The sequence below is a fragment of the Microcebus murinus genome, chromosome 13 (genome assembly GCF_040939455.1).
Source record: "Microcebus murinus isolate Inina chromosome 13, M.murinus_Inina_mat1.0, whole genome shotgun sequence".
Taxonomy (NCBI): Eukaryota; Metazoa; Chordata; class Mammalia; order Primates; family Cheirogaleidae; genus Microcebus; species Microcebus murinus.
In genome coordinates, this window is record NC_134116.1 from 83,352,124 (window position 1) to 83,368,990 (window position 16,867).

The 16,867-nt window shown below is 42.7% G+C and overlaps 2 protein-coding genes across 3 annotated transcripts in view; one reads left to right on the forward strand and one right to left on the reverse strand.

The window, feature by feature from the left end:
• LOC105871915 (KRAB domain-containing protein 5-like) overlaps window positions 1-16,867 on the reverse strand; it is a 162,572-nt gene that overhangs the window by 56,317 nt on the left and 89,388 nt on the right. The window lies entirely within an intron of this gene.
• The window catches only part of LOC105871921 (zinc finger protein 679-like), a 35,834-nt gene that overhangs the window by 2,294 nt on the left and 16,673 nt on the right, over window positions 1-16,867 (forward strand). The window contains exons 2-4 of one of the 2 annotated variants that reach the window (XM_076009590.1): window positions 5,528-5,686; window positions 7,677-7,803; window positions 8,685-8,780. In XM_076009590.1, coding sequence (XP_075865705.1) covers window positions 5,672-5,686; window positions 7,677-7,803; window positions 8,685-8,780 — 238 coding nt within the window. In that variant the 5' untranslated portion in view covers window positions 5,528-5,671. Of the gene's footprint in view, window positions 1-5,527; window positions 5,687-7,676; window positions 7,804-8,684; window positions 9,062-16,867 lie in introns of those variants that run through there. The other variant, XM_076009591.1, reaches the window with a different exon arrangement.

Here is a 16,867-nt window from a genome sequence, read left to right on the forward strand (position 1 = left end):
AATAATCACCTGACACTCCCTGTAGAAATTTTTTGTGCATCTCCTGCTTTTATCTTCCCTGGGCTCACACACCTTACCAGATTGTCTCTAGTTTGAGGTCCCCTTTGAAAACTTTACAGGGCGATGTGTTCTCAGCCATCTTTCTGTGTTTTCCTGGTCCTGGTTGCACAACTGATGGGGATGACCCAAGATGCCTACAGCGATCCTGTCTCCTGGAATGTGTACTGAATGTCAGTCCTGTGTCGTCTCTTCCCAGAGCATGGCCTGAGGAGTGGGGCTAGAGCCTTGCAGGGGTAGGAACAGGGGCCTTCTGGTTTTAGATTTCTTCATTTTTAAGCACCAAAGCAGGCAAGAAAAGCTTCACCTTTCTCTGCTGCACCCCTTTTTAATAAAAGGATTTGTTCTGTAAAATTTGGATTCGGTCAAAAGGCCGTACTTAAGGGCCTAGAGGGCCCCATGTTGTCTTAAGGCCGCAGGTTCCCCACTCCTGCAGAGGAACAGCTGGGTGCCCTGTTGCTGACAGGAGTCTCCTGTTGTACCTTCATCTGTAAAGCTAATCCATTAGCATAGTAAGGTTTTCTTTACTTTACTTCACTTCTTTTTTTTTTTTTTTTTTTTTTTTTTGAGACAGAGTCTCACTTTGTTGTCCAGGCTAGAGTGAGTGCCGTGGCGTTAGCCTAGCTCACAGCAACCTCAAACTCCTGGGCTCAAGTGATCCTTCTGCCTCAGCCTCCCGAGTAGCTGGGACTACAGGCATGCGCCACTATGCCCGGCTAATTTTTTTTTTATATATATATCAGTTGGCCAATTAATTTCTTTCTGTTTATAGTAGAGACGAGGTCTCGCTCTTGCTCAGGCTGGTTTTGAACTCCTGACCTTGAGCAATCCGCCCGCCTCGGCCTCCCAAGAGCTAGGATTACAGGCGTGAGCCACAGCGCCCGGCCTACTTCACTTCTTTTCTTTACTTTTCTTTCTTTACTTTACCTGAACCTGAGCTTCCTTTCCTTGGAGAAACATTGGTGCTCAGACAATATGATGCTGGTATTGAGAGCAAAGGACAGAGTGACTCCTGCCTTCTGGACTCTTTCTCAAAGGACAAGGAAAACTCACCCGAGTGAGGCAGTGTAAGAACCTACAAAACAATTTGCACTTCAGGCACTCAGAGGCATAGACAGAGCAGTGTCTCCTGGGATGTGGTCACTGACTTTTCCAATGAACAGGATGGGGGTGGGAGGATGTCACAAGTGATAGGATGGTCTGACTTGGCACTGGAGTCACACATGTGTGTACTGCAGTCAGCCCCACTCCTCCCTGAGTTTGTCACCTTGAGCTAGAGTGCCATGGCGTCAGCCTCGCTCACAGGAATCTCAACCTCCTGGGCTCAAGCGATCCTCCTGCCTCAGCCTCCCGAGTAGCTGGGACTACAGGCATGTGCCACCATGCCCAGCTAATTTTTTCTATATATATATTAGTCAGCCAATTAATTTCTTTCTATTTATAGTAGAGACCCGGTCTTGCTCTTGCTCAGGTTGGTTTCGAACTCCTGACCTCAAGCGATCCGCCTGCCTCTGCCTCCCAGAGTGCTAGGATTACAGGCGTGAGCCACTGCACCCAGTCAGTGCTCCTGGCTTCTTCAGACTGGAAACCGACCTGGACACCCTGGGGCTCTGCCACCCACCGAGATGGGTACCACACACCGAGTCAGCCTGACAGCCTCCAAGTCTGCTTTGTCATCCTGCCCAAATGCCAGACAATGTACCCCAGGTGCTGCTTCCCCACCTCTCTAGGTCCCTAAATCTGCAGCTTCATATTCTGAATCTAAGGCCGGGCATTGCTCAGGATGCTCTAGAGCTGGCTGGGTGAGGGTACCTCCCCTCTAGTCTTCCTTCCTTCACTGTAAAACCCACGAGTTCAGAGCAAGTGGCATTACTACTTGAATATACACACAAGACCTGGCTTCCACCTAGGATTCACAGGACAGGGCCAGACTTCAGGCTGAGGATGTACAAAAATGTCCACAGGGGAGAGAGTTTCTGCAGCATGAGAAACTAACCCGAAAGACTTCTCTAGGTGGAGCCCCTGTAATTTTCCAGATCTTGTCCAGTCACCTGCTTTAACTGTGTATGTGGCTTCCAGTGATCAGTATAAAATCTGTAAGTGAAAACCATCATCAGTGTTAAATCCAACACTTGCAGGGAAACCATATCCTACCTTGAACCAACGTAGGAAGGGAGAAGACCGATTAGCATGGAAAGGTCAGGACCTTTCTAGAGCCATGACCAGAACTGCCCTTGCCTGTACACTGTGTTGCTGGGGCAGTGTGTTCTTCCTTTTCCCCAGGGTTAGCTGATCAGGGACACATGATACCACACCTTTATCCAGAGGCAGCTCCTGTCCCAGGGCAGGCTTGTTCTCTGTCCTCACCCCACAGCCTCAGCCTGAGTCTCTCCTGCCTGCATCACCATGGAGACATCAGCCCAAGCTCACTGGGGACCCTGGCACCAATAACTGGAAGTCTCTGAGACATTGAGGATGTCCTGTGCAGACTGAGGTCAGCATAACAACATGGTCTAATTCTTCCATCCAAGAGAAATAGCAGTATGTCATACAGGGTTTTTTCTCGTTTCACAGAAGGGATCACCTAGGTTGGTCCTCAGATGGGAGTGACTCCAGTTTCCTAGCAGTTGAGTAAAGAACAAGGAAGGGGTTTAGAGATTCAAACTGATACCTAAACTAACTGGCTTAGGTAATTTTAAATGGCCATGAGGAAAACAGTGATGAAACAGTCATGGTTGATACTGTGTAGGAACTTTCCGTCTAGAGCACATGGATAAATGGTTGAATTGGGCATCATGTGGTCAGTACAAAGAAGGGGAGATGTACAGGGGACTTTGGCTTCTTTTGGACACTTCCCTATGTGGTTGTGAGTTCCGATGTCACCATCCATGGAAAGAATTGGTGTTGTCATTTCTATTGCTTTACCTTGTGCAGAATAAATACGAAGGCATCTAATGTGATTTGTCATATAAAACTCTGATGCTGGCCGGGCGCGGTGGCTCACGCCTGTAATCCTAGCACTCTGGGAGGCTGAGGTGGGCGGATCGTTTGAGCTCAGGAGTTCGAAACCAGCCCGAGCAAGAGCGAGACCCTATAGAGTCTCTACTATAAATAGAAAGAAATTAATTGGCTAACTAATATATATAGATAAAATTAGCCAGGCGTGGTGGCGCATGCCTGTAGTCCCAGCTACCTGGGAGGCTGAGGCAGAAGGATCGCTTGAGCCCAGGAGTTTGAGGTTGCTGTGAGCTAGGCTGATGCCACAGCACTCACTCTAGCCTAGGCAACAAAGTGAGACTCTGTCTAAAAAAAAAAACCCTGATGGTTTATGTTAATTGCAGGTTGTGTTATGAAATAGAGAAGAAAATACCTTAAAATAATTAAAAGCATACAAACTCTGGAAATATAATTTCCTTTGGGAAATCTTAGAAGTGACAGAAAAATAAACCAGCAGCATAGAGACCAGAGTGCAGGGCCTGCCCCCTCCTCAGCCCTGCACACATGTCTGGCCCCACCCTGGAGTCTCCCCCTCACAGAATCGATCAGAGTTTGGGGTGGCTGCTCCTGTCACTTCTGCAGAGCTGGGGCTTGTAATTTCCGTAAACCCAAATGTGGATAAAGGGGTGCAATGGACTGCATATTTTGGTGCTTTAATTTCCATCTGTTTCATTAACACCTGTGCTACTAAAGACATTTCACCATCAATTTGTTTTCCATTCCTTTAGATCATTAGAGGCTCTACAAGTGAATATAAACACACTAATAGGCCGAGGCGGGCGGATCGCTCGAGGTCAGGAGTTTGAAACCAGCCTGAGCAAGACCCCATCTCTACCAAAAACAGAAAGAAATTAATCAACCAACAAAAAATATATATACAAAAATTTAGCTGGGCATGGTGGCACATGCCTGTAGTCCCAGCTACTTGGGAGGGTGAGGCAGTAGGATCGCTTGAGCTCAGGAGATTGAGGTTGCTGTGAGCTAGGCTGATGCCACGGCACTCGTTCTAGCCTGGGCAACAAAGTGAGACTCTGTCTCAAAAAAAAGAAAAAAACACCCTAATAAAAAGTCATTTTGTATTATTCCTCTCCCCTCCTTTCCATCTCACTCCCATCCCTGTGTATTTTTATTCTGTACAGTTTTTATTTAATCAGTGGCAAAGAAGAAAAATAAAGCTGGGCCGAACACGTAGATTCTGCTAGGAATCACGGGACACTTAGTGCCTGCCTGACTCCCGGGTGTGGGAGGATTAACTCACACAGCGAACGTGAGGTTCCCAGCACCGGGCCCTGCAGCAGACTTGTGAGCAGCAAGTGCGTGGTCAGTCAGCATTGCTTTTTTTATTTTTTATTTTTTTTTTTAAAATAAGAGACAGAGTCTCACTTTGTTGCCCAGGCTAGAATGAGTGCTGTGGCATCAGCCTGGCTCACAGCAACCTCAAACTCCTGGGCTCAAGCGATCCTCCTGCCTCAGCCTCCCGAGTAGCTGGGACTACAGGTATGCGCCACCATGCCTGGCTAATTTTTTGTATGTATATATTTTTAGTTGGTCAATTAATTTCTTTCTATTTTTAGTAGAGATGGGGTCTGGCTCCTGCTGGTTTCCAACTCCTGACCTTGAGCAATCCGCCTGCCTCGACCTCCCAGAGTGCTAGGATTACAGGCATGAGCCACCATGTGCGGCCAGCATTGCTTTAATGCACGTGTCCATTTGGGTTTCCAAATGGCTTCCTCAGATAAAGTTGCCTTCTGCAGCCTCCGTAAACTTTAAGGGGCCAGCAGAGAATATTTCAAAGTGGTGCTTGGTGGCCCTCCCTTGGACCCAAAGTATTTATGTTGTCATAGAAGTGTTGGATGTGAGGACTCTGTGCTGTGCCTGTTGTGTGAGACTGATGACAGATCTGGGGAAGGAGACTTGCTCATAACCATAATCCATGGGCCCTTCCTTGCACACTTGCAGAATCACGTTTCTTAGAGTGGGACCTGGAAGGCCAGTGGATACACATGCACACGGAAGCTTGGGCTGATGCTTAGCCACATATTCTACCTCTTAGCCCAGGTTTCAGTGATAGTCCCATGGCCAGGTTGAAGAAACACTGTCACCTGTGTGTGCCCTGCAGATTTTATTGGTCTTGGTAGGAGCATCCATGTGGTTTGAATTACCTGCCTCATGTGATTCTGAGGTGAGGCCAGGGTCAAGCATGTGGGCTCCCAGATCTGTTCGTGAGAGTTGAGTTCAGCGTTTTCCCCAAAGTTGAGATCACAGGACCAGCTCTGGTTGGGTTTGATTTGGGGGAACCAGTATGGCCCACATTCCCATTGCAGTAGCAGAAATTGCTGTGTTTGTGGCAGGGCAGGCCACCTGAGGGCAGCAAAGGAGAAACTCGCACTTTGGTCTTTATGTAGGAGCTCAGTGTTCCTGAATCTCTCTTGTGACACAGGGCAAGTCAGTGTCGTCTGTTCTGCACTTCCAGGTCCTTCTGCCTGTGAGTGTGGTGGTAGCAGATGAAGCAGTTGTGCTGATGCCTTGAAATGCACATTCTCAAGATGCAGCTGTGATTTGTGCAGATACCCTCAGCTGAGAAGGAACCTTAGAGGGTCAGGAGGAAGGGGAAGAAATGGCTGGTTCTCAGGTAAGAGTCTCCCAGGTCAGGAGCTGTGTCCACTTTTACTCCTAGATTGTCACGTATTGAGGACTTGCAGACCTTTGCTTCTCTGCTTCTGATGGTTCTGCCTAACAAGATTGTCTCAACCACTTATTTCCCTTTTTTCTTCTGATACTCTAGGGCTCCTTAAAATTTTTCTCCTCCACATACCAGAACCTTATCTCCCTTCTCTCCATCCAAATTTGTACATACTGTGCACAGTTCTCACCGTGAATGTATGGCCTGCAGTATAGAGAACGCTCCCTTTTTGACAGATAAGCATGGGAAGATGTGGACACCCGAGACTCCTCTTGGGCACAGGGCTGGGTCCTGAGGTGTCAATAAAGTGGGAGAATGTGTTCTGTGGGGATGCCCCGTCATCTTTATGCCAAACAGGATTTTAAAAAGCACATTTAAGAGGATGGCATTAATTGCCCCAGATAACCCAGAAATTTCTGAAAAACAGTTTAATTAGAAGATGTGCTCTTTAGGGTGCTGGAAAAGACTAAATAAAATAAGCTATTGTAGGTTATAGATTATGCACATTCAAAGAGGATGGTACTAATTGCCCCAGATAACTTAGAAATTTCTGAAAAACAGTTTAATTGGAAGAGCTGTGCTCTGTAGGATGCCAAAAAAGAACTATTTAAATAAAATAAACCATTAGAACTTACAGACCATGGAGCTATATATGTGGTTTGAACGTGGCGTGAAGTGACGTTATTTGTGATTAGATTCACATTATAGCTGTTTATCGGTGGTGAGTATCGCACGGCAGTGGCGTGGGGTCCCGTGCGCATCAGCACCTCACGCAGATTTATGCTCTTACAGTGGATGCTGAGTTGACTTGCTTGGTTAAAGTGGTCTCTGGCGAGTCCTCTACGATAACGACGATTGTCTAAATTATTAATAAGTACCACGGGGAGTTTTTCTCACCCGAGGCACAGAAATCATTACATTTCATCTGGAAGTTCTCTTTTTTTCTTTAGTTTTTTTTTTTTTTTTTTTTTCTTTTTGGCTATAGCATGCTTTGCAGAATGAAGGCTCTCATCTTTGTTTACTAGTCAGATGAATCAGGATAAAACCCAAGTTTCGCCACTTATTGTATGCTTGACATAATGTTTTTATGAGCTGGAAGAATTGGAATTACTGTTGAGTGTGTGAAAAATGCAGAAACTCAGGCCCCACCCCAAATCTCCTGAATCAGAAGCTGCACTTTTTTTTTTTTTGAGACAGAGTCTTACTTTATTGCCCAGGCTAGAGTGCTGTGGCATCAGCCTTGTTCACGGAAACCTTAAACTCCTGGCCTCAAGCCATCCTTCTGCCTCAGCCTCCCGAGTAGCTGGTACCACAGGCACACGCCACCATGCTCCGCTAGTTTTTTCTATATATTTTTAGTTGGCCAATGAATTTCTTTCTCCTTTTAGTAGAGACAGGGTCTCGTTCTTGCTCAGGCTGGTCTCGAACTCCTGAGCTCCTCCCACCTTGGCATCCCAGAGTGCTAGGATTACAGGCGTGAGCCACCGTGCCCAGCCCAGAATCTGCACTTTAATATGATCTGCTGTTCACTGCAGTGCACATTGAAATTTTAGCAATGCCTTTCTAACTCACCTTGACTTTTCCACATGAGAAACATATACAGCTTATTGTATATGATGCGTGATATATATATATGTGTGTGTGTCAACAATCCCTATATATATATATAACTCAAAAATATATGTGCTGCTGTGGATACCCTTAATTTGTATTAGTAGTTTATCATCCAGAAGTACAGTATCCATATGTTTTGTGGATGTCTTTGCTGCCCTCTGTCCTCAGAGTAGAGAATACATTGTAGAATGTTGCCGTGTTAATTACTGGATAATTCCAGTCACTCCCGTGAGTCAGAGCCAGTTCTCTTCCTTCTCTCATTTCACCTTTAGTCAAATCAAGAACACTGTTCATGGCTGTTTCGTAAATATGTTTTTCCCTCTAGGGATTGTTGACATTCCGGGACGTGGCCGTAGACTTCTCTGCGGAGGAGTGGGCATGCCTGGACCCTGCTCAGCAGAGTTTGCATCGGGATGTGATGTTAGAGAACTACACAAACCTGGTCTCTGTGGGTGAGGATAACTTCCTTTTAGGGATCTTAATGCACCCTAAGGGTTTTATTTTCGTTGTTTGTCAAATGTTTTATGGGAATTTCAACTTTGCATGACTGAGTTTCAGATCTCTGCTTTCAAGGAACACTTTGGAGCTTGTTGGTGTAGAAAAGAGAATCTTCAAGTTGTTTCATCTTGATATGAACCTTCCCCTTTCTTGAGGTGGCCTGTATACTTCCCTCTAGATGGGTGACAATTCTAAAAATTTGGTAGCGTAAAACATTATTGTCCAGACCCCAAAATTCAATTTTTTTATTTTTATTTTTATTTTTTTTATTTTTTATTTTTTTTGAGACAGAGTCTCGCTTTGTTGCCCAGGCTAGAGTGAGTGCCGTGGCGTCAGCCTAGCTCACAGCAACCTCAGACTCCTGGGCTCAAGCAATCCTGCTGCCTCAGCCTCCCAAGTAGCTGGGACTACAGGCATGCGCCACCATGCCTGGCTAATTTTTTCTATATATATTAGTTGGCCAATTAATTTCTTTCTATTTATAGTAGAGACGGGGTCTCACTCTTGGTCAGGCTGGTTTCGAACACCTGACCTTGAGCAATCCGCCCGCCTCGGCCTCCCAGAGTGCTAGGATTACAGGCATGAGCCACCGCGCCCAGCCTCCAAAATTCAATTTTTACTTCCAGTTTTTCATGTAAATACTAGATAGTAGAACTAAGAACTCACAAATTTTAAAATATTTTCTAAATATCCTACTGGTTCTGTGAAGAAGCAGTATTTTGGGTTTAATATTCTAGAACCTCTATAATACTCTTTCTTCTCTATGGAGCACAGTACTAGGTTGGTAAGTGGAAAATCCTAGCAAGAGTCATGTTGCTTCTTTCTAATGACATAGGTCTTGCTGCTTCTGAGCGGGACCTGGTTTCCTGTCTGGAGCAAAGGCAAGAGCCTGGGAATGTGAGGAAACAGGAGGCAGGAGTCACACACCCAGGTAGGTGGGAGTGAATGCAGCAGGTGACACAGGTGAGAGGTTCAAAGGTCAAGGGAACGCCAGACCTTAAACTGTGGTTTGGGAATCTGCTCGAATGGAACTGGTTTCTGAGGTGCCTGGGTTTCTTTCTCTTGCTCTCACAGAGGGGCATCTTCTGCCCCATGCTCTTACATTCTCTAAGGACCGTACTCCCCTTCAGTGATTTGCTTGAAGGTTACAGTTAGAGTCGAAGTCCTCGTCATGGCTTATGAGAAACTGCGTGATCTGAGTCCTCTTCCATTGCTTTTTTTTTTTTTTTTTTTTTTTTGAGACAGAGTCTCGCTTTGTTGTCCAGGCTAGAGTGAGTGCCGTGGCGTCAGCCTAGCTCACAGCAACCTCAAACTCCCGGGCTTGAGTGATCCTTCTGCCTCAGCCTCCCGAGTAGCTGGGACTACAGGCATGCGCCACCATGCCCGGCTAATTTGTATATATATATATATATCAGTTGGCCAATTAATTTCTTTCTATTTATAGTAGAGACGGGGTCTCGCTCTTGCTCAGGCTGGTTTTGAACTCCTGACCTTGAGCAATCCGCCCGCCTCGGCCTCCCAAGAGCTAGGATTACAGGCGTGAGCCACAGCGCCCGGCCTCTTCCATTGCTTTTGGTGATGTGGGAACACCTGCATAATTTTGAGGAACTCCATTTTAAACCATTTTTTATCTTCCCTTACTGCATGATGTCTGAAATGTGTGTGAGCAGTGGTGTTATTGGTATTTGATTCAGAAATCCCAGGAACACCAGGGACAGAGGCACATTTTCTGTTTCATATTTTACTATCATATGGAGGTTTCCATTGTTGTGGGAATTCATACTCGGTAATTTTGTTAAAATACTGAGTTTCTCCCTAAATATAAAAAACGATATTTTAATTCAAAGTTTTATATTGTAGCATAAACTGAGATTAATAATTTAAAGTATATTTCCATATTCCTCAACTGTGATACATTTAAGTGTGTCCACTCACTTCCTAGATTTCCTAAATTTGCTATGTCATTAGGCATCATAGAATGTGAATCCCAATCACCATTCTTATATATATGAGTGTATGTGTGTGTGACATGTAGATTTGTATAGCTATGTATTTGTGTGTGATATAGTGATGTGTATTAATTGTGCAGTGAATAATACAATCAAGTTAATGAACACGTCTATCACCTCACATACTTATCTTTTTTTCTGTAGTGAGAACACTTATGGTCTAGTGTCTTAGTAAATTTTAGTAAAATACCGTTATTAACTGTAGTTGTGGCGCTACATGTTTGATCCTTCAAACTTAATTCATCTATTGTAACTGAAGGTTTGAACCCCTTTGATAGCATCTCCCATTATCTTCACCTCCAGGCTCTGGCAACCACCTTTCTACTCTGCTCCTAAGAGTTCAACCTTTGTTGAGCCCCGTATAAATGAGAACATGAAGTGTTTGCATTCCTGTGTCTGGCTTATTTCGCTTAGCATGATGTCCTCCACGTCCATCGCATTGTTGAAATGCCAGGATTTCATTGTTTTTTAAGGGTGAATAATATTGTGTCTATATACACCATGTTTTCTTTATTAAGTGTCCATAGATAGGTAGCTTTTGGTTGTTTTCATCTCTTGCACTTGTGAATAACACTGCAGTACTGTGAGGATGCATATATTTCTTGGAGATTCTGCTTATATTTTCTTTCGTTATATATGGAGAAGTGGAGCAGCAGGATGGTATGGCAGTGCTAGCTTTTTAATTTTCAAAGAACCTCCATACTGGTTTCCATAATGATCCCACTGATGTACAACTCGACAACAGTGCACTGTATTTCTTCTTATTCACACCCTCTCAACACTTGCTTTCTCTCCGTACTGATACCAGCTGTCCTAAGTGGTATGAGGGGATTTCTTATCATTGTCTTCCTTTGACTTTGTCTGATCATTGGTGATATTAAGCACCTTTTTCTGTACCTGTTGACCATTTTATGTACTTTTTGGAAGAACATGGATTTATTTTTTTCTCTGTGTTTTGATTGGGTTATTATTATTGTTTTTGCCCTCAGTTTATGAGATTTTTCTATATTTGAATATTAGCATCTTATCAGATATATGATTTGCATATGTTTTCTTCCATCCTGTAAGTTATTTTGTTTTATTATGTTCTTTGCTGTGTATAAGCTTTGTAGTTTGAGGCAGTCCATCTTGTTTATATTAGCTTTAGTTGCTGTATTTTTTGTGTAATATCAAAATAAGCATTGGGAAGACTAATATCATGGAGATATTCTGTATGTTTTATTTTATAATTTTTTTCTTTCTTTTCTTTTTCTTTTTTTTTTTTTTTGAGACAAAGTCTCACTCTGTTTCCTGGCTAGTGTGCCATGGCATCAGCCTAGCTCAAAGCCACCTCAAAGTCCTGGGCTCAAGCAATTCTCTTGCCTTAGCCTCCCGAGTAGTTGGGACTACAGGTATGACCACTATGCCTAGCTAGTTTTTTCTGTATATTTTTAGTTGTCCAGCTAATTTTTTTCTATTTTTACTAGATATGGGGTCTCGCTCTTGCTAAGGTTATTCTCGAACTCCTGAGCTCAATCTGTCCTCCTCAGCCTCCCAGAGTTCTAGCATTATAGGTGTGAGCCACTGTGCCCACCGTCTTTTATAATTTTTGAGGATTTGTGTATTTTTTTTATGTCTTTATTTTGAGTTAATTTGTAGATACGGTGTGGAAAAAATGGTCTAATCTTATTTTTTCTTATGTAGGTATCCAGTTTTATAGCATCGAGCACTGAAGAGAGACTCTGGTTTCTGTAACCTGTATTCTTTCTTAGTGCCCCTGTCAAAGATGAGTTCACCTTATATGCCTGGGTTTCTTTCTTTGCTCCCTGTTCGCTTTCCTTGGTTTTTGTGTCAATTTCAATGCACTTGTCGTCATGCTATTTATGTTGTTTTGGTCTTGAAATATACTTGAAATCAGAAAGCATTATATCCCTAGATTTTTTTCTTCCTCAACATTGCTTTGGCTATTTGAAATCTCTTGTAGATACATAAACATTTTGGATTTTTTTGTATTCTTGTAAAAAACACCATTAAAATTTTGATAGGAATTACATGAAATCTATAGGTTGGTTTGGATAATATTGTATTTTAACAGCATTAATTCTTTCAGTGCACAAATGGGGTATTTTTACATATATTTGTGTATTTTTTCCATTTCATTTTATCAATATCTTTTTTTTTCCAGTGTGAAGACCTTATAAATTTTTGGTTAAATGTGTTTCTGTGAAATTTATTATTTTAATGATATTGTAGACAAGAATGTTTTCTTCCCTTTTTTTATGAGACTGTTACTATATTAGGGTATGAAAATACAACTTGGGCTGGATGTGGTGGCTCACGCCTGTAATCCTAGCACTCTGGGAGGCTGAAGAGGGCGGATTGCTCAAGCTCAGGAGTTTAAAAACAGCCTGAGCAATAGCGAGACCCTGTCTCTACTATAAATAGAAAGAAATTAATTGACCAACTAATATATATAGAAAAAATTAGCCGGGCATGGTGGAGCATGTCTGTAGTCCCAGCTACTCGGGAGGCTGAGGCAGCAGGATCGCTTCAGCCCAGGAGTTTGAGGTTGCTGTGAGCTAGGAACTCACTCTAGCCTGGGCAACAAAGCGAGACTCTGTCTCAAAAAAAGAAAAGAAAATACAACTCATGTTTCTAGGTTAATTTCATATTCTACTAACTTACTGAATTTGTTTACTAATTTTAACAGTTTTTTGGTATAACATTTATGTTCTTCTATTTTTTTGTTGTTGTTGTTTAGACAGAGTCTCGCTTTGTTGCCCAGGCTAGAGTGAGTGCCGTGGCATCAGCCTAGCTCACAGCAACCTCAAACTCCTGGGCTCAAGTGATCCTCCTGCCTCGGCCTCCCGAGTAGCTGGGACTACAGGCATGCACCACTATATCCAGCTAATTTTTTCTATATACATCAGTTGGCCAATTAATTTCTTTCTTTTTATAGTAGAGACGGGGTCTCACTCTTGCTCAGGCTGGTTTCGAACTCCTGAGCTTGAGCAATCTGGCTGCCTCGGCCTCCCAGAGTGTTAGGATTACAGGTGTGAGCCACTGCGCCCGTCCTAATTTTTTATTTTCTTGAGAAACTGTTCTGCTTATGACTTCCAGCATTATGTTAAAATAAAAGCATTGAAAGTAGGCACAATATAATCTTGCATTGGTGTCTGAATTTGAAGGAACAAACACCAATTTTAATAAACTTGTTTTAGCCTGTAAAGCTCTTCTCTCGTTCGTTCCCAGGCTGATGGGGTCTCTTGTGGGTTTTGGTGGGGAGGAGTTGCAGCTTGCTCATAAGCTGCTGAGGGTCTGCAGTGGGGTCCACCTTTGGTGGGCCTGTTAGCAGAAGCTTGAGTGGTTGTGCACCTTGTCTGGTCTCTGGGAAGTTTGTTAATGGATTGCCTTCTTGACTTGATCTGTAGGGCAGGCCCTAGAGCAGGTTCTCCACTTGGGTCCACATATGTTGCACCTGATACCAGAGGTTTCGGTGAGTGTGGCTCCCACTAAGTACCTGGAAGGGCTTTTTCAGATCAGCATGTGGGTTCCCAGGTGGGCCTTGCTGGCCATGGACTGTGGCTAAGAGGCTGTAACTGAGTCACAAAACGTCCTGAGAGACCACAGTGAAGACTGAAGCCTGCAGGCTGCCTCTATGGCCTTAAATAGGCATCTCGCCCGAGTTCTCTGGATGGGCAGGACCACTCCCAGACTGTGGAGGGAAGGAGCTGGAGACGGTCACAGATTAGCTTGAAAATTCTCATTGGGACCACACTGCTTGGGCCATTTCCTGGTCTGTAGCCAAGAAGACAGGTATTCACTTTGACCGCTGCATGAGGGCCGCCTTCTCAGGATGACCTTTCCTGGTGCTGAGCTTTAAGGGGATCCACATTCTTCTCCTTGGCTCCCACATGTGTCATAATAGTCTCTTGTCAATGAGTGCCTGCCAAATTATATGGGCTGGGGAATGTACAAGTGAGGGATTTTCAATTTCTGCATCTTGCTGATGTAACTGTCCCTATATGTTGTCACTTTCTGATTTGTTCTGTTTAAAATTAGTGTTATATAGATTCAAGCATTCATAACAATGTGTTTGAAGTTATGGGAGAAGCTAATTTAATAATTAGTAGACATCCCATATTTATTAAAATGTTGACTTGTAAGTTTAAATTTACTGCAGGTTAAAGGAAATCATTAGGATTTTCATCCACTTTCCTCAGCCTTTATCTAAATGATAATATAATTTATTTCTGAATGCCCTTTTTATTTATTTATTTATTTATTTGAGACAGAGTCTCGATTTGTTGCCCAGGCTAGAGTGAGTGCCGTGGCGTCAACCTAGCTCACAGCAACCTCAAACTCTTGGGCTAAAGCAATCCAATCCTTCCTCAGCCTCCCTAGCAGCTGGGACTACAGGCATGAGCCACCATGCCCAGCTAATTTTTTCTATATATATATTAGTTGGCCAATTAGTGTCTTTCTATATATAGTAGAGACGGGGTCTCGCTCTTGCTCAGGCTGGTTTCAAACTCCTGACCTCGAGCAATCCGCCCACCTCGGCCTCCCAGAGTGGATTACAGGCGTGAGCCACCGCGCCCGGCCCTGAATGCCCTTTTTAAATACTAGTGACTCATTGTATTTTATAAAATTCGTATTTTCCTTGATCTAGAAATATAAGGAGTTTTTTTCATTTTTACTTACAAAGACTGGATTATAGCTGTTTCATTTTATGTAGAATAGCAATATGTTAATAACATGATAAAATGTTACTATTAGTGTCTTTTAAATGCTTATTTTTTTACAATTTTCTCATTAGCAGTTTGTGTTAATGATTGTAATGCAAGTTCTGTAAAATTTTATTGCTGTTCACTGCATGCCAGTCATTCAAGATTCCTATTTCCCATGAGTCCACACTCATTGTTAGACATTGTAGTTATGTAGAAAAATAGTTTTTAAATTTATAACAATATTGCATACAGAAATTTATGGGTAAATATCCTTGTATTCTTCTTTTGCCATATTATATTACTGAGTTTTTTTTGAGGGGGTAATTTCCTTGGGATCAGTTTATTGTGTTTTTGGTTTTACCTATTATAATTTTTGAAGAAAAATTTGCAACTTTGTATATATACTTTTATGTCAATGTGGAGATTAATTAAAATAGGAATCAGGCATAGTTCTATCAAGTAAATTTTATATGTGTATATTTGTCTCTATAGATATGACTCTAACTTTGCTTATGGATTTTCTTGTATATTTCTTCTTTTGGCTTGTCGGTGGTTTTATCTTGCCTAGGTGAGTAGTCATGGAAATTGTTTTAATTTTTCTATGTATTTACTGATAAACCTATATTTTCTTCATGTGAGATAAACACTTTTGTGCTTTGAAGCTAATGTTTGGAAAGCTTTTTAACTCTGTATGTCTTTTAGTTATCAGTTTAAAAAAATAATCAGATAAAATAATCAGTAAAAACACGGAATGTAAAATTTACCATCTTAAATTTTTAAGTGTAAAGATCAGTGGAGTTAATTATATTCACATTGTTACTCACAAGACCCCTAGAACTTTTACATCCTGAAGAACTAAAACTCAGTGCCCACTGAAGAACAACTGCCCATTTTACCCTCTTTCCAGCCCTTAAAAACCACCATTCTACTTCCTGTTTGTATGATTTGGGCTCCTTAAGATATCTCATACAGTGTCTGTCATTTCATTACTGGCTTATTTCAGTTGACGTAGTATTCTCACAGTTTCTCCTTACCATAGCCTGTGGTGAGATGTTTTTCTTCCAAGGCTGAGTGATGGAATGTATGCATGTGTCACACTTTGTCCCTCAGTCGAGGGCCATCTGTGCTGCTTCCACCTTCTGCTTTTGCACCTGGGAATAGAAATATCAATTCCAGCTCCGACGTTGCATAGTTTGGATACCGATTCGAAGGTGGGATTGCTGGATCAGATAATTTTATTTCGAATTTTTTGAGGAACCCCCATGCTGTTTTTCATGGTGGCTGCTCATTTTTCCCCATGAGCATACCAATCTCTCCACATACCAAAGAGCTTTGTTATTTTTTTTTTATTTTTATTTTTATTTTTTTTTGAGACAGAGTCTCACTTTGTTGCCCAGGCTAGAGTGAGTGCCGTGGCATCAGCCTAGCTCACAGCAACCTCAAACTCCTGGGCTCAAGCAATCCTCCTGCCTCAGCCTCCCAAGTAGCTGGGACTACAGGCATGCGCCACCATGCCAGGATAATTTTTTTTTTTTTCCTATATTAGTTGGCCAATTAATTTCTTTCTAGTTATAGTATAGACGGGGGTCTCGCTCTTGCTCAGGCTGGTCTCGAACTCCTGACCTCGAGCAATCCGCCCGCCTCGGCCTCCCAGAGAGCTAGGATTACAGGCTTGAGCCACCGCGCCTGGCCAGCTTTGTTATTTTTTGCTTGTCTTATTGTGGCCACTTTAATAAGTGTGAAATAGTATTTTACTGTGATTTTTCTTTTCATTTTTCTAAAGGCTGTTAATTTTGAGTATCCTTTCAAATGCTTGTTACCGATTTTTATCAAGTTCTTCACTTTCTGTTGTTTTGAGCTTTAAGAGTTTTTTATATATTCCAGATATTAACACTTATCAAATATGTGATTTAAACATATTGTCACCAATATCTTATGTAGAATTTTCACTCCACTACATGTTTTTTTTTTTTTTTTGATGTGCAGAAGTTCTGGAGAGAGGCCTAGCATGGTGGCTCACATCTGTAATCCTAGCACTCTGGGAGGCTGAGGCGGGCGGATCGCTCGAGGTCAGGTGTTCGAAACCAGCCTGAGCAAGAGCGAGACCCCGTCTCTACTATAAATAGAAAGAAATTAATTGGCCAACTGATATATATAGAAAAAATTAGCTGGGCATGGTGGGACATGCCTGTAGTCCCAGCTACTCGGGAGGCTGAGGCAGTAGGGTTGCTTGAGCCCAGGGGTTTGAGGTTGCTGTGAACTAGGCTGATGCCATGGCATTCACTCTAGCCTGGGCAGCA